At 29.7% G+C, this 18131-nt stretch overlaps 3 protein-coding genes across 7 annotated transcripts; 1 reads left to right on the top strand and 2 right to left on the bottom strand.

Moving 5' to 3' along the window:
* The first annotated feature begins 45 nt into the window (after window positions 1-45).
* Window positions 46-4064, top strand: LOC111426256 (dynein regulatory complex subunit 2-like). Of its 3 annotated transcripts, none has more exons than XM_023060708.2 (3): window positions 46-756; window positions 1981-3746; window positions 3844-4064. In XM_023060708.2, the coding sequence occupies exons 1-2, from the start codon at window positions 139-141 to the stop codon at window positions 3049-3051; spliced, it is 1689 nt and encodes a 562-aa protein (XP_022916476.1). In that variant the 5' UTR covers window positions 46-138; the 3' UTR covers window positions 3052-3746; window positions 3844-4064. The 3 variants fall into 3 exon arrangements, with proteins under 3 accessions (XP_022916476.1, XP_071052334.1, XP_071052333.1); XM_071196233.1 differs by having other exon boundaries at window positions 3812-4064; XM_071196232.1 differs by having other exon boundaries at window positions 3794-4064.
* On the bottom strand, window positions 741-1557 carry LOC111426308 (Odorant-binding protein 59a). Its single transcript, XM_023060794.2, has 4 exons — window positions 1464-1557; window positions 1140-1412; window positions 947-1070; window positions 741-893 (listed from the first exon to the last, which is right to left on the bottom strand). The coding sequence occupies exons 1-4, from the start codon at window positions 1515-1517 to the stop codon at window positions 775-777; spliced, it is 570 nt and encodes a 189-aa protein (XP_022916562.1). The 5' UTR covers window positions 1518-1557; the 3' UTR covers window positions 741-774.
* On the bottom strand, window positions 3898-18094 carry LOC111426294 (uncharacterized). Of its 3 annotated transcripts, XM_023060775.2 has the most exons (5): window positions 17704-18094; window positions 9196-9543; window positions 8781-9005; window positions 7103-7327; window positions 3898-4536 (listed from the first exon to the last, which is right to left on the bottom strand). In XM_023060775.2, the coding sequence occupies exons 1-5, from the start codon at window positions 17907-17909 to the stop codon at window positions 4263-4265; spliced, it is 1278 nt and encodes a 425-aa protein (XP_022916543.2). In that variant the 5' UTR covers window positions 17910-18094; the 3' UTR covers window positions 3898-4262. The 3 variants fall into 3 exon arrangements, with proteins under 3 accessions (XP_022916543.2, XP_071052340.1, XP_071052339.1); XM_071196239.1 differs by lacking the exon at window positions 7103-7327; XM_071196238.1 differs by lacking the exon at window positions 8781-9005 and having other exon boundaries at window positions 17704-18093.
* Between the last annotated feature and the right edge of the window lie 37 nt (window positions 18095-18131).

Raw genomic sequence — 18131 nt, 5'->3', positions numbered from 1 at the left:
GATGTCGGTAAATGTCGATAAAGTAGAATTGTTATTTTCTGTTTGTTTCCATAGAAACCATTCAACAACAATATCGATTTTTAGGTTAACTTATAAACTCAATTTATTTAAATAAAAAAGATTAAGTTAATATTAAGAATGGGTAAAAAATCGAAAAGTTTTGCAAATAAACTTGCAAAAATGTCGGATGATCAGCGTGCGAAATACATGCAATTAAAAGCCGATCAAGAGGAGGAAAATCGCCGCAGAAAAGAGCAACTTTTAAACACGTTTATGAAAAATAAAATTCGCAAAGAGGACGTTTTTTCCCGTTTAAACAAAGCAAAAATTAACTTGGAGTGGCACCAATTTTTAAGGCAAAAGAAATGCACCGAGATGAAAGAGAATTGCGAACATTTAAGACGATGGCTTGAAAGAACGTTGAATATAAAAAATAAAGTCATCGATAATTTAGTTAAAGAACTCGATGAGGCTGAGTTTCAATACTCAAACAATTTACAGTCGCATTTATTGCGTATCGATGAGATGCTTAAGTTTTTCAAGACTTATTCGCATCAATTAAAGGAACAATTCGATTGCGATTTAAGTATATCTTTAGACGAGTGGGTTTTTGAAGGGGAAATAATTAAAAATCGCTCTGAGGGTGATATCGAACATCTTAAAACGATCTTTTTCGGACAAGAACATCAAGGGGAGAACGTTTTGCAAGAACAACATGATTATTACTTAAAAAAATTGGATGAATTTGCAAAAGAGGTATGTATTATTGAGTTACTAAAATAAATCGTAAACTAAAGAGTCCGTTAAAGGCCAATCGGAACAATTATCGCGTGCTTTTTCCGCCAAACATTTAAAAAAGTTATAGGAAAAGTCGCATACATCTAATTCTTCAGCTAAAAAATTAATTAAATTAAAAAAATGGGGGAGATTAAATTTAAAAAGTTACCTTGGGTTACTTGAAAACACTCATCAATTGAATCTTGAAGGAAATCTTTTAATTCGTCGTTTTTCGCCTCAACTTTTAAATTTTGTGACACCTTTTCATGATCGGGAAATCCATCTTGATCGATCTGAATTAAAATTAATTTAGAAACGTCAATGTAAAAGAAATGTCAAAATAATTTTTGAAAAATACTTGCAATATTTAATTTTTTAAAAATACAATGATAAGTACATCTTCCGGGGTGATTAAAAATTTCTTCCGTTGTTGTCTCTTTATCGTTTTCAGTTTGATTTCTTTCGTTTCCTCCTAAAAAGTCGTCGTAGAAATAAGAATCGTCGTATTCATTATTGTAATCGTTATTTTCAGTTTTATTTTGTTTCGTATCCAGATTTTCTTTGAATATGCACGTTTTTAATAAAACTCTTAACTCGGTTGTGTTGAGTCCGGAAGCATTTCCGCATTCTAATCCCTACGGAAAAAAAATAAAAATTGTTTATATTAATATAAATGAATAATTTACGTTTGTTGATGTTAAAATTATCGAAAATAAACCAATAATTATAGCAAACCCCATTTTAACTGTGGATTTTGAACGGAACTGTTTTAAAATCTGATTTTTTACCTTTTAATTGGGAAAGGATAAAAAGCAGGATGTTATAACATTGTTATAAACAAATAAAAGCCTTGATTCGATGACAATTCATTGTAATCTTGTAATTTAACGCTTTTCAATCATTAAACACAAAAGAAATTACGAATTTGGTTTGCTATTTGTAGATTAGAAATATGATTTTTGATGACGTTGATAGATGGCGATTTTTTGGTAACTTTTGCTTAATTATTTTAATTAGATTGTTTAAATTTTAATTAATACTAAATTAGGGATGAATCACTAAAATAATGAAAACAATTAATTAAAAATAATATTGATAATTATAGATTCATCTTTTAAGTAATAGATGGCGCTTAAAATGTTGATAAAGTAGAGTTAAATTTGAAATGTTATTGTAATTTAGCAGTAATTATTATTTTTTTAGAATAAACAAGAATTACAACAATTAAAGAAATGTAAAGAGGCACTGTCTGGTGAAATTTGGTCAAAAATTTTATTAACAATTAATATTTACGTAGATAAAACGGATAAAAGGCGTGCTCAATTAGCTGAGATGCAAAGAATTGATAATGAATTTTCTGAGGAAATTAATAAAAATGTGGAAAAAATTAAGTTGGAAGAAATACAAATCGAAAGATATCGGGGCGAATTAAAAACGTTAGTTTCACAAAGAACTGAGAGTATAAATTTTTTAAAAAACACGATTAATGACTTAAATAAGTTAACCTTAAATTTAAAAATGAGGTTAAAAAAGGATTTGGATCGTGATGAAAAGAAATTGAGGGTTTTGAGTGAGTCCGCAAAAGAATCGATGGATGAGTTAAGGAAATGGGAACGAAAAGGGGAGTTTTTGTTGGGTTTGGCTCAAAATTGCCGAAAATACGAAACGCAAAAAGAGAAAGTTTTAAGATTTTCTAAGAATGAAGTGAATAAAGAGGAATTTTTTGTTGTTGAAGAGGAAAATAATTTAAACGGTTTTATGAAAATTAATATTCAAGAACAAAAAGATGAAGAAAAAGATTCCGAGGAAATCGAAGAAGAAGAAGAAGAAGAAAAGGTTGAAAATGAAATTTTTAAAACCGCAACTTATAAAATCTTAATTAAACAAAAATTTAAATTAAAACCGATCAAATCGGAGATTAATTTAAGCGAAAAAGTACAAAAAGAACTCGAAACATTCGAATTAAAACAAAAATGTTTAAAAAAACCGATTGATTTAATCCAACAAGCACCAAAATCGTCAAAACCTACGTCAACCGGCATTATCGATGAATCTTTAGACTATTTAATGAAATTGAACGGAATTTGGAACCTTTTTAATAAAGTCAAAATAGATTGTGGGGATTTAAAAGCAGAAAAGTTGATTTTATTGGAAGAAAATCAACGTTTAAAATGTTTGTTAAAACGAATTTTAGAAGAAGCAGTTTTGGAATCGAGAAACGTTGAGAAAAATAAAGTTAGAAGGTATTTTTCGGCGCCCATTAGGTACGCTTAAATCCACAAAGACTTTTTTTGTATTAACTACTCAACTCAACAAGAAGAAGTCTTTAAATATTTAAGAAATACTCGAAAGTGTGTTTAAATAGAATTTATTTGCTTTTAACTTCTAAAAGTAGATTTTTAATTTTGACGTTTGAGATTGTGTTCATTATAATTTGAAGTATTTATTTGTAGTTACAGGTAATGTTAATAGATGGCGGTAATGTCGATTGATTATTGAAATGTCATTTTTATTTTTCTATCACTGTGTTTTTACTTATTAAAGTAACATATTTTTGTGCAAGCTTTTTGAAATAAAGTGATAGATAGAAATTATTCGACGATTTATGTTGGTTTTACGCGGTGAACTTTTTTTGTATTCTCTAAACAATTTAAAAAAATTGTTTTTTTTAAAGGATGATATTTCAAAACGAAACTAGCCTAGCTCAACATTAAGTACATGATGTTTACCTGGATGATTGACATTTTTGCAGGAACGAATGGCATTTCAAAGGAAAACCAATCTTAATTTTTATAATGACCTTTATATATAATTATTGTTAATGTCAATAGATGGCGGTAGTTTCGATTGATTATTGAATGGTACCTTTATTACCGTGTCAATTTGTAGTTCTTAAAATAAGTGGGTTTTTGTCAATTCTTTTTAAATAGTATGGAAAATGGAAATTGCTTCTTGATTTATTTGAGACGGTGAGTTATTTTTTATCTCTTAAAAGTTTTTTCTAAAAATAGATTAGAAATTTTTTGAAAAATAGATTAGACGTGTGAGGTTATGTTTCTTTTTGAGGTTATTTTATGTACTGAGGATTGCTGAGGATTTTGAACGGAAATAAATAAGAAAATGGATTGATTTTTTATTGCTCTACAAATACACGATTAAAATTAAAATAAATAATCCTTTTTCGAGAAATTTTTCGTTACACATCGAGCTACACTAAGATTTTTTTTTATTTTAAATAACTATTGCTTTCGTTTCCCGGAAAAGAAAATAAATACAAATAAAATATATTATGGCACTTTAATTTGTTGATTTTTAAATAATTAATATCACTTATAACATTTTTTCTAACTTTAAATTGAGTACTTTTAAATTTTAAGTACATCGAGAACACATCACAAAAAAATAAATCTTTTTAATAAATAAATATATTCGGCTAAATTAAAAAAATATTTCAACAAATCGATTTTAAATTAATAAAGACCTAATTAATAAACTAAATTTCTTCGAATAGTAGCTTTTCTTTCAGAGTTCTTCCTCCTACATTTCCTTTCGTTGCGTTTTCTTCGCCGTACGTTTGAATTTTTCACCTTAATACTCTTCATCGAATCATTTTTCTTCAATTTTAAATTGTTAAATTTTTTTTTATCGCATTTATTCTTCGGTTCTAAGGTGAAACATTCCCTTTGGACAAAATTAAAGAAAATGTTCCCAACTAAATTCGCGTCGATCGTCCCAACACGTTTTAAACAAGCCCGAAATCTGAAATAAAAATAAAAAATATTCTTAAAGACTTCTTGGAAAGGCGAAAAACCCTCGAGACAACGACTGCCCTCTTATAAAAGAGACTATATAGAGGTAGTTCTGGCATAGATATGTTTATTAGGGTCGTATATTCTTATGGATGGACGTTAAAAGGGCGACAATCACCTCGTGCTTTTGTCGTCTTCCGTTATTTATAACTCAAATTTATTTCTTACTTCTTGGAACAACATCAACAAAAAATAAAGGTTATTCTAAACGATTCTAATGAATATTACCGTGTTGATTTTGAAGTCGTAATGAAATATGCCTTTAAACTGTGTAGGAGGTGAAGACTAGTTCTTGATGTTGAGGTATTTTGAAACGGAACGGTTAAAAGGAAGTTAAATAATTCATTACGGGGCTCGGTTATTATTTGTTTTTCAGTTTGGAGACGTGTCGATGCCGTTTTTGGTCACTTCCCACGTTTAAAAATCGTCATAAGTATGTTTTATAAACCTTTTAACACTTGTTGATTTAAGATGATGAATTTTTTATCTTTGAGGTTATATTTTATTTTTTATAGATGGCGTTGTGCTTATCGATAAAGTAGTGTCGCTATTGAAATGTCATTTTTGTTTTGCTGTCAATTTGTGTTTGTGGTCGTCAAAATAGTGTTTTTTCCAAGATTTTCCAAATAAGATGGAAAATGGGAATCACTCAATAAGTTAAAGCGATGTATTTTATTCGGCAAATGTTTAAAACGATTTATAATTAATGCTTTTCTAATCGATTTATTATTTTTTAAACGTCAAAAATTTTGCGATAATTTTGAAGTTATGTTGTTTTTCTCCCACATTAATTAAATCGAGTAAAATGTTCTTAAGAAACCAAAGAAAAATAATGATTTTCTTTACTAAGTAACAACAAAAAAGATAGTTTAAAAGTTTTAATTAATTCAAATTTATTTCTACGAGTATAGTTTTATCAACGTTAATAGATGGCGTTGTGTTTATCGATAAAGTAATGTCGATATTGAAATGTCATTTTTGTTTCTCTGTCAATTTGTGTTTTCGTTCGTCAAAATAGTGTTTTTAACCTTTTTGAAATATGATTGAAATTGGGAATCACTTCAGCACTCGTTTTGGTGAGTATTTAAAACAATTTTTAAGTAATATGTTATATTTAATAATTATATTTATTTTTTTAAACGTCAAAAGTTTGTTGATAATTTTGAGGTTAAGTTGATTCAATTTGGTCTTGTCATAAATAGATCCCCATTTTTGGAGGTTTTACTATGTGTGTGTGTGTGTGTGTAGGGATGGTAATAAACAAGTCTCCGCATTGGACCGGAAGTGTGTGATAAAGGCACACAATGCGCATTATCGACGATTAGTTTTTACCACCCTCTCTCTTTTCTCCCCATTCTATTATTTGTGAAGTTTTAATGTATGTGCGTGCAATTTGTAAAAGCCACCCGGGGGGTTAACAAAAAGGAAAAGAATAAAGAAAAATCATGCGTGAGTAAATGTATCGATAACAGCGTTTCCTTTAAAAAAGAAAACATCAATTTTATCTTTATAAAAGGAGAAAAAACCTGTTTACGACTCAGTTTTTATCTCGAAAACCCCTATTTGAGTTTAAATTGCAATTAATGGAGTCCAAGATAAATACTTGGAACTAACTTTTTCCTTTTTCTTCCCAGTTTCGTTTCCAATTGACTGATTTACCAGCACGATCAGTGTCAATTAGTGAGTTTTAATCTTTACCGTCTTTGTGGCTTTGTCTCGTTTACGATTTTCGACCACAAATTGGTCAAATCGAACGATTCTCGAATTCTCTCGTTAAAAGTTGGCCGGGGGAAATGGCTAAACTACAATTCAAACACGTTTTTGAGTTAAAAATAAAAATAAAATGAACAAGATTTTATAACCCCGCCTCTTAAAACTTTATTGACTCAAACTAATTGAATGAAGTAGATTTTTTTTGTGAATTGGGGGCTGTAAAGATAAATATAAAATAATCACCTGGAAGAGATTTTATCTTAAAAAAAATAAATAGGAAGGAGGAGGTGAAGTTAAAAGGAGTCTATGAAATAAAATACTTTACGGAGAACACAAAGAATCCCTTTTTTAGATTTGACATGAAGGGAGAAGAAATAATAAAGGTTTTAATAATACATACTCAAAGAAAGGAATACGTTTTGAGTGGATAGATAAAAGAACAATCAAGTTTGGATCGCGTCACGATGATACAACGAATTAATTTATTTGAAAATAGTAATTATTAAAATCAACTGTCAATGTGACGCTTATAGGTTGTCATAAATAATTTTAGTTGTAAAGTTAGCAACTTGTATTGTCGCGAAGTTGAAATAAAAGCGAAAGAAACCGAAACGAAAAGAACCAAGAGTCATTATGTTTTATATCGCGCAAAAAAAAGTATCTTCACACACCGACGCCTCCATTCAGCTACTTGTCAATTGTCTTTTCCGATTTCGCCCCCTCGATTTACATTATTTACCTTTACGGAATTTTTACCTGTCACTCCAACTTTTTATTTTAACATTTTGATGAAAAAAATTTACCGTTCGTCGCAGCTACAATGCATCAACGTGTTGATCATGTTGTTTCGGACGCCGTATTTCATTTGAAATCCGCCGATCCAATACGGACAGGCGAGATCGTGTTTCCTACAACACCTATCCGTTTGGGAGAACATCCCGACGTCGGTGTATTTCTTTGCGGAGTAACCTTTTCCGCACCATTGGGTACCCGGTACCCGAAGAAAATCGCTTATATCTCTTCTCGTCCTTAAACAATTTCAAATTCGAAATCACAAATTTAAAAAAAAATTTTATTCTATTTTTTCTTGTTTGATTGTTTGCGGCGCTTTGAAAATCTGATTTCCCATTTCGAGGGGCTATTAAAGAACGTTAAAGTTACGTTTTAAGAAATCGTCGCTCGGATGAGCTTTTAATGCGGAAGAAATTTACGAGCTTTGCGATAAAAGTTTAAAATAGTGGAAATTTAAGTTTGGGTTGTAAAAACGTTTTCGGTCTAATTTAATTAAGATCGAGATTTGAGATGTTAGTTTTACGGAATTTTTATCTTATTCTTTAATAGAATATTATTTATTAGAGTTTGTCTCGAGAAATTTTATTTTTGAATTTGTGGACTTGACCTACTTCTGTATTTACTTCCAAGCAAATTACTTCCTAATTTTTCAAACGGTTTCTTTCAAAAGGATTTTATATCAAAAATACTTCTAATATAAATACTTTGATTAAAAATATTAAACGTCACTGTCAATGTAGGTTAAGAACAAGGTAGATAAACCTAAAGAAACCTAGATCTACCTTAGGTTAAGAATTTCAAAATCTCTAAATGTCATATGAACTAATTTAAATTTAAAAGTCACTGAACGTCATTGTCAAAGGATCTAATGTCATTCTATTTTTAATTTAATTTTAAATGCAGAAAAATATTCAGCTTTGTACTACCCATATGGTAATCAAAAATCTTTCTTCTCAATAAATCATTTCTTGTAAATAATTTCTTTTTATGATACGGATATAAAATTGGTTAAAAAACCAAAAAAGATAATAAACAATAATGCAGCACTTTTAGTGACTTTTTGTTCCACCACAATTAAGTTGGTATTAAATGTCATTAAAAAATTTAACAACCTCAAATTCATCAACATTACGTCAAATTAATAATAAAAACTTTATTTCATAGAAAATTTTACGATACTTATCTTTTCTAGGAACTAATTCCGTAAGTTTTGATAAAAAATAATAAATTAAATAGAAATTTTTTTTTTTGCTGTTTAAAAACCTCAATCTTCACGGTAATTTTTTGGCGAAGAATGCGGTTTCGGTGACCTCTTCTCCGAATTAGACCGCGCCACCTGCGCTCAAACGGTTGCCTAGCTCAAAAATTGATCAAAAAAATTCTATTTTTAAATATAAACGTGTTAAGTTTAAAATTTTTAATAAATCATTAAACGAAAAAATAATCTCGGCGTGGAGAAGATTTAAAATATAAATATTTGGATGTAAATTCACGTAGATAGTGTGTGTGGGGTGAAAGAGATGGTCGTGTTTATTATATTTAAGTGAAACCACGTCTCTTTACCGGTCTCTTGTTAGTTTACGCTTGATTTCAAGTGTCAAGTTCAGTTTTGATTTTCTAATCAAAATAAATCCATTGTTTTTCGACTTTTTAAATTTAGATTTTTTTAAAAAAGTTTTTTTTGTTTACCTGTCGTCGCATTTACAATGAGAAATCGTAAACGGTCGAAAATTATAATAGGAGTAACGAAAAGAAAATCCGGGGATATCCTTTTTGCAGAAATCGTGAGTTCTACAGCATTTATCCGTTTTCCAAAATAGATTTAAATCCGTATAGGATTCCGCTCGGTTTCTATCACCGCACCAATTCGATCCCGGTAAAAGTACTTGAAAACTTCTTCGATTTCGAATTGACCTATAATAATTAATAAAGAACCAAAAAAAGAAAATCTAAATAAACTTTTTGAAGCGATTAAAGCGAAAACTATCAACGTGGAAGAGAAAAACAGATTTTCAAAGCGATAAACAATAAGCACAATTTAAAACTACACGTGTATTTCAATAATAAATACTTGCTCAATTTAGAAATTTTCTAAATAATTTACCTCCCGAAAAGATTTTCTTGTTCCATCTCCTCCAAGCGGCGTTTTTCTAACTTTTTTAATTCGCTTTTAATTTCCCTCAATTTTTGGTGACACAATTTCTTCATCCGCCTAAAATTAAACCAACTCTTCACATTAGGAGGTAGATTTCGATCTCGTAAATTATCCACAATAACTTTTGAGGTAGAACTTGAATTATAAAAATTGGCCGGATTAAACGAGTTGAGGAACTTTTCAACTTGGTCTTTCTCCTGGATGTAATTGCATTCTTTTAAGGATTCTTCGTCGTAGATTAATTGAAGAAATCGTTTTCCGTTACTTATTTGTCGGAGAGATAACCCAGATTCATTTCTAAAATTAAAATAAATTTATTAATGACAGCTGACAAGAAAATCAAAAAATCATCAAAGATGGAAGATTTGAAAGGATGCCAACATAAAAATTAGAATAAAAAAATTTTATTTTTTGATATTAAGGTTATGTTAAAGATTTAATGTGAAAGTGTAATTAACAGGTTGCGATATTAACGAGTGAGGCTTTGTGATTTATCTTCGAGAAGGAGTCGTAAAACCGCCTAAGGAATACCGGGCTTGTTTTTTTAAGTTAAGTTGACTTTTAAATTGTAAATTTCGCCCCCCGATACGCGCCATAAGAAGCCCTGATTGCGAAATAAAACCTTTACGATCGTAAATCATCTTCATCTCGCGCCGGTTTCTCTTCGCGCGCGCCTTCAATTCCTTTCTGTTTTCTTTTATTGTTATTATTGTTGAGTACGCGATTGTGTGTGTGGTGGTAATCTAATAGAATCGTTCGTAAACTTAAACGACGTCTACTCGTTACCGGTTTAAACCCCGTAACGATACAGCTTTATTATTTAAAAACCACTTTATTATTTAAGCTGGATTATCTTTACAAAAAATAAAACCTTAAAATCGAGAATTTGATGTCATTGAAAACGTCAAAGTGACGTCAAATTATAACCTAAAAATTTTGATTAAATTTTAAATAAATGTTAGTGTTGAAAATGGATTTGATTAAAATGCCTCACACGTCGATTTTAATATTGGGAGTAAAAAAAAAGTGAGGTTATAATCGGTGGGTTTGTGATGATCATAAATATTCATAAACGTTAAATCGAAAAGAAGAAGCTTTCGGGTTCGTTATTAACTCGTTAACGGGTTGAAATATGTGTGAGAGTCGTGAAGGTGTAACATTCCAAGTTTTTTTTTTAAATATATATTTTAATTTTATTTTTATTTTCATTCGGTGCAACATCAAAGACGCAGTTTCTCTGATTAAAACCAATCGAAGGTGAGTTTTTAATTGACCCTAGCACAGCGTGGTTAAGGTTAGAAACAAAGAGAAAAGGAAAAAGATTCGGGTTTGAATTCGATACGTTTGGGGGCCGGTTAATTAAACAATTCTCGTTTTTTTTGTTTCTTTTTTAAAGTCCATTTCTTAGAACCGTTGTGGTTTATCTGATCTAAAGAAAAAAAAGGAAAAACAGGTTGATGGATTGTCACTTTTCGGTTTCGATGTTCAAAGGAATTTATCAAAAAATACGAGAGAGTTTAGGAATTTTTGAGATAACTTTGGTTTTAGGGATGAATTTATTATTTTTGATTAACTTTAAATTTCCTCGAATGTGTTTATTTAGAATTCTTACTCCAAGAAATTTTAGATTTAGTTTTGAGATTTTAGTTTTGCGAAACGTTCAAAGATTAAATTTAAGCGGAAATCGATATAAATACAGTGAAATTCCCCTAATTGGAATTTCTATATTTCGAACTATTCTCTAATTGTAAGTCGAATAATTTTCGTAAGTTCAAAACGTTTGAACCAGGTTTAAAATGTGTTTTTATTTCTCTCTATGTCGAATTTCACTAACTCGAGTTTTCTTGTAATTCAAACTGAACCATTATGGAATTACTTCACCTTTAACTTTTATGTGTCAAATTAAAACTAGCGTTACAACTAACGCTAGACCTAAAACTAGAAACATTCGGGTTTAGCCGTCTTAAAAAAATTAAAACATTACTTTAAAACGATTTTTAGAAATGACTACTTCAATTGAGTTATGGAAAATTTTAAGTGATACCAACCTAAATTCGTTTTTATTTTAATCTTATTCATTATTTATTCTCTCTTCTAATTAGATTCTCGGCTATTATTACATTTTTTTTATACAAAAGTCCTTGGAAAGAAATAACCTTGGCCGACGTCGTCGAAGTCAAGTATCACAAATATCTTTCAGTTTTAACAACTAACCTCACTTTTCTCTTTCATTACGTTGTTTTTAATAAAATCTTTCTTATTTCTCACAATTTTGAAAAATATCTCTCTAGATTAAATTTAAGTTACTCCCGGGTTTTTAACACTTAAATATTTTGATTGTTTGTTAAATTTTTAATAGATAATAATTTAGTTTTATTATAAAGTAAGGTTAAAATCTTTGAGTGCTAATAATAACGATTATATCATCGTTTTAAACGAGATTCAAAGACCCAATTTGCTCGATTTAGAATAATAAACTGGGAAATTTCAAAAAACGGTGTTTAAAAATAACTTGTTTTTAGAAACTTGACCGAAATGATTTTATTTTAACGAAAATTATAACAAATAAAATTCAATTCCGACTACAAATCGAATGAGATTGGACTAAAAAACCTGTTATTTTTATCGGGTTGTATTTGTAAATCTCTTGGTAACATATTCCGATGTTGAAAGTTGAAACGAAGTTCGAAACGAGTGAGTAATCTATTTACGCGATTTGTTACCGAGAACTAAGCTAGTTGGTGAACTTTATCGACCAGAAAGTGAAAAAAAGTCTTGTAGACCCCAGAAGAACAAGAATAAGTGTTACGTGGCACCGGCAGAGTGTTTTTGAGGAACAATAGAGCCTCTTTAAGGTCGAGTACCATCAACAGCGGGGGAGATTTTTCAAGTTTTGGATTTATCGACATTGAAAAGTGAAATTCAACCTTTTAAATAAAACTAGACGATAAATACATTTTCGCATTCGTTCGAGATGGGATGCTGGGGCGTCAAGCTTCGCAGATCACAGGAAGGTGACTCATTTTCATCGAGATGATTCGATTTATTAAGAGACATTTTTTTTGGGGGAGGGAGGGGTTAACAAGTAATACCAACTTAATTTTTATCACAACAAGTTCGAGTGAAATTTAGAAAGTTGATATAAAGTAAAATTGAAAATTTTAAATGAATATAATGTGATTGTTGATGGACAGATTAACTTTCTAATTGTTGCACTAAAAAATTGTTTATGCAAGGTATTGAAATGGTAATTAAGTGAAATTTTGCGAATAAATAAATTAAACCTTTCAAATATTTCAATAAAAATATACAACAATCTAGCGCGGAATAACAAATAAAACTAGACTAACACTAGCTTTAGAACTAACACTAGACCTAGAACTAGAATCATTTGGGTTTAGCCACACGTCTTTAAAGACGGCTAAAACGACTGATTCTAGTTCTAGGTATAGACTGCGTTAGTTCTAGTTTTACACTTGCACTGTTACTATGTAGAATTAACACCATACCTAGAACTAGAATCATTTGGGTTTAGCCATCTTTGAAGACGCACGGCTAAACCCGACTATTTCTAGTTGTAGGTCTAGTGTTAGTTCTAGTTTTAATTGTTATTCAGCGCTAAGTTGTAGTATATTCAAAACTAGCGCCTCGTCCGCAAGCGATTTCGGCGATTTGTGACGAAATTGTTCCTTTTATATCTTTGTAAAGATACAAAGTTATCTATAAGGAAACATTTAAGGATGAGGCAGTAGAACTTTCTAGAACTGACTATTTCGTGTTAATTAATCAAAATTGAGTTTTTAAAAAGACATTTTTGGATACCAACTTGATCAAGTGGAACAAACGTGATTGGCAGATCGCGGCTATTAAAGTCGGAGAAAACAAATAATAATAAAGAAGTTGAAGAGGTTTTAACTCCTTTCACGTCCTCGTGTGCTTAACGCCGTTAGTTAGGTGCTAAAGGAAGAATTATTATTCATGTAAACTGGGCTGTTTGCCGGCGTCTACTTCGACTTGTTCATCTAAAAATAACCCTCTCGTTACCGAACCGAAGATACAACAAAAAAAAGTTCTTACTCGAAATTTATTAACCTGTCACTTGCCAATAAACCATCTTTTACATAAAACAGACTTAAATTATAAATTTTTAATTTTATTTTTACACTAAAAAAATTTGACGTACAATTTGACGTTTTTAAGTTGACGTTTCAAATTAAATTTTGACATTTCAAATTATGTTGACGTTTAAATTGACAGTTTGAGGTTAATTGAAATTCGACGTGTAAATTTTCACTCTTTCGGTGTAAACTATCCTTTAGAAATGTAAAACGTCCGAAGAAAACGAGGTAATTTCTCGCGGGCATATACCGAGTACGTTGACGCGACAAACCCATACAGGTGTATACAAGAAGTCCGTACATATATCTTTAGCGTTTGAGGAGGCAATTAGTGCTTCGCCAATTTACAGGTTGACGTGAATTAATTTTAAGTAGCAAAAACGTTTTCTTTTACAAAATCTTCGTTGACGTAACGCATTCCTTTTTTTATCATAATCTTTTATTACCTACATTAAAGATAAAGTTTCAAACTTTCTTGACCCGATCTAGTTTCGAAATCGCTTAAATTTGATTTTTGTTAAAAAAGAATCCTTTTCACCCCCACAAACTCATCGACTCGTCAACTTTGATAAATAACTACATTAATTCCGGTCCCCTTCCCATTTAAACTCACCCTAAAAGTAGTTTTGTAAACCGTATCGAATATCTCGTGACTTCCCCAAGGACACAAACTAATCGCTTCGAATAAAAATGTAATTAATTTATTTATATTTAAAAAATAAAAATGGAGGTATTTTTTTTATGCTAAATCAGTATGAAGTTGGCACAACTATATAAAGTGTGAAGTTAGGTTCATGATTGTGACATTTGAAGTGTCAAAAAAGAATTTATAACCATAAAATAACTTTCGTGTGTAAACCGATACAGAAAGTCTAAAATACGGAAATAAACCCGTTTCAAAATCTTCTTTTACAATCCTTTTTAGGAGGCCGTTTCGTAATCCTATTCTTTTCATGGTACATTTTTTTTATTTCGTTAAATCGTGACAATATTTATTGAGGAAATAATTTTTAAAATTTTCTTTTTAATTATAATTGTAAGAAAATTAATAATGGATTTAGGACTGGAATTATTTCCCATAAACAGCAATCATTGGAGACAGTTTTGAAAGTGTACGGCGCCACATTAACATTTCCGCGTCACATTTAACGCGCCTTATTCTATTTTTAAACAAAAAAATTAATTCCATCACGAATAGAAAGATTTAAACAAGAACAATCGAGTTAAGAAACGATCCGATCAAAAATTATCAAAGACCCATAAATAAGATAAGCTTATACGGTAAAGTTACATCTAGATTCAATCACAGAATCTGCATAGATTTCCCCGAGGCATCAACAACAACGCTTTATAGGCGCGTTTCTTAAACTATTTTAAAAATTTCTTCGACTACCTTAAACATGTTGCAATTGAATGCATCCTACGCATATTTCTCTCTCTTTACGTTTCGTATTTATGTATTACGACTTGGCTATTACTGTACGACGTGTATTACTATATAACCGTATACACAGTTTGTTCTTGACGGTTTCATTATTTAACTCTTTACGATGAACAATTTACTTAAAATAAACAAAAAATTACCGCCATCTATCAATTTTAATTGCAACTCAAATTAATTAATGAAGCTGCTCACGTCAAAAAAAAAATTAACATAACCTCAAAAAATTCGTTTAATGTAAACAAAGTTGGAATTAGATTTTCCGTAAAATAACTTGTTTAGAATTCTCGATTTAAACCTTAAAATAACACTCACGGAAATTTTAGAACAACTTAAACGAGTAGAATAGAACAAAATAACCGTAAAGAAAGAAAAGGCGATAAGAAATACTGAGTAGGTTTTTTAACATAACCTCTTTATTTAAAACGTCACTTATGTAATTTAAAAAAAATTTTAATTATTACGTTATTAAAAAGGATTTGTTGCGGATTTAAAAATTATCTTATCGCGTTTCACACTTGGATACTTAAACCGGGCATTTTGATAAACTCAGCATCTGTAGAATAACCCCCATTGTTAAAAATTTTCTAAAAACAGGCCGTTCCTTATCTCGTCCGCTTTAATTGTTAACACACAAGAGGATTTGAATAATGAGACGTGAAACGCTTTCAAAACAAATTATTACTCACAAATAATTACAGTTAAATTCTGATTTATGGTTTTTTTTTTATTCAATTTTATTTTCCAATTAGATAATCGAAATTTAATTAAATATAGCGAAAGAAAGACAGTTTATGGTAATTGGTCGGATACGTTGCAATAACTTTACATAGCTTTCCAACAACTTTAGCATAAATTAGTTGTCGTGCGTGAGTGTGTATTAAAGTAACTGTTTCTAAACGTTTATTCACGCACGGTACACTCAAATTAATACTTAATCGGCTGATTATAACACTTTTAGCGGATAAAATGAGAGGGAGCAGTGAATAAATATTCGCATTTTAATTATTTAGGTTAGAATATTTTGATTTTAGTGATTTTGTACATTAGGTGAATTGACATAAAAAAATTAATGACAGTCGAAATGTCGAAAGAATATTCATTAAAATTTAACTTTTTTTTTTAATTTTCTCAACAATTTAATAAAAAAATTAATATTGAAAATGTTATGAACCCAGGAGTAACTCAAATTCAATCTAGTGAGAGAAATTATTCGAAGTAGTGAAAAATAAGGATTTTATTAAAAAAGATGGAAGAGAAAAGTGAGGTTAGTTGTTAAATTTGAAACCTGAAAATAAATGCTTTTTTGGAAGCAGTTGGTGTTAGTGTTGGATTTTTTTACCGTTTAATTATTATTATCGCACAACATGGACCTCATCAATGTTATTATAACGTCCAAATTTATCTTCAAACCCGGATTCTTTAAGTCAAAATGTTTAAATTGGCAACCTTGACGCGTTAAATTATTTTGTCGTTTTAATTAAAAAATTTTCTTCCTAACTTATCATTTCCTCCTCCTCCCTTTTCGAACACCCAGTTCATTTGAACCGAAACGCATCATTTTTAAACAATTTAATTTAAAAATAATAAATATAACTCCAAAAATACGGAGCTGGATCAAAACGGGTATCTTCGGCGTCGGTGATGCAGCGAAAAGAACGATTTAATAAAAAATAAACATTGGTTAAATTTCAATAAAAATTTACAATAAAAGTGTTAATAAATAAAATTAGTAATAAAATAATGAACAAATTTAACATCATACTTTATAATGTAATTCATAAATAAGAGATGGCGTTCGCGATTTGATTAATTTTGCTGTCACCCTTCAAGTTTAAAAAGACAACCTAAAAATAATTAGAAATCTCACACAATGCGAATCACCCCATAAATTTATTGTGTCGTGTATATTTATAACTTTGAAACCTCGAAGCACCAACGTGACTTAAACAATTTCGTGAAATATCGAACGTAAGTTACGGTTAATGTCTTTTCCTGTTGTTGTTCCAATTATAATTTCCCTTTTGAACCCACAAACTTTATTTATTATTCCAATGCACTAAGTATTCGATTAACTTTGAAAAGATTCATTTCAATTTCTTTAACCCTTTATCTTAAGTGAATGCTCTTTAATACGATTACTTCGGTGAATTGTTATTGAAATTAAAAGTTATGACCGAAAATAACCGTTAAGATAGTTTTAAGAAAAAGATTTATTTATTTGAAAATGAAGATAATCGTTAACCTTGAACTAAAATAAGGTTAGTGCTAATATATTTATAGTTTGAAGCAAGATACAGATGACCGAGTAATCTATTAATAGATATTCATAGATTCCAAGCAATTTTCAAGTGGTTTTAAGACCCCCATCGAGATATAAACGTTTCTTTAACGTTATCCACATAACGCAACGTTGAAATCACTCTTTAACACCAAGATATTAACTCCAAATTTATGCGGTTATAATTTGAGGTTAATAAAAGTTTGATTTATGATAATTTTTTTTTAAATCTTTATTTTCAAGTGTGTTTACGAAAAACGGTAAAATCGTTTAGGAATGCTCTCGTTTGAGTTTCAAATTCCTTTTTAAAATTAAAAGTAAATATGAATGTGTTAATTATTTCGTGACTAATTTTGAAATCTCAAGTTTGAAATGTTAATATTTTTTTTATTTGAAGTTGGCACTAAATTGTCAAATTAATTATGTCAATTAAACGTCACTTAAAAAAAATTATTTTGCAAATTTAAATTCGCAAAAATAGAAAAAAGCGTTGGAATTTAATGTTTTAATGTAAAAAAGGATGACACATTTTCGAAATAAGGTAATACATCACTCTTTAATCGCTTTTATCTGATAAGAATAAGTTGTGTTATTTTTTTTTTTTGGTTAATACTTACTTATTAGCGACCGAAATTTCTTTGGCGCTAATACCGCCGAATTTAATCAACGTTTCCAATTCTCCGTTTTCGTAATAAGTAAAACTAACGAAATCGTTCACCTCCTCACAATTGGAAACGTTCAAAATTAAAAAGTATCTCACTAAAAGCACCCACAATAATTTATTGTTTCTTTTAAATATTCCCAAATTAAACTTATAACTCATTTTTCTTTTTTAATTTTAATTTTGGAATACAAAAATTTTTTAATTTTAATTTTGGAATAAAAAAATTTTATTTTTGATGTTGGTAATAAAAAATTTTTTACAGGTTTTTTTTTGATTAATTTTTTTTCTTATTTCAGGTCAAAAATGGTCTATACTTGTTCCAACACGTGGTTTGCGGGTTCAAATCTTGACGAGAACGGATCGCCTACGGCGTGCGAGAGG

Source organism: Onthophagus taurus, chromosome 5 (assembly GCF_036711975.1).
Source record: "Onthophagus taurus isolate NC chromosome 5, IU_Otau_3.0, whole genome shotgun sequence".
NCBI classification, from domain to species: Eukaryota; Metazoa; Arthropoda; class Insecta; order Coleoptera; family Scarabaeidae; genus Onthophagus; species Onthophagus taurus.
This window is presented reverse-complemented; position numbering and strand designations above follow the sequence as displayed.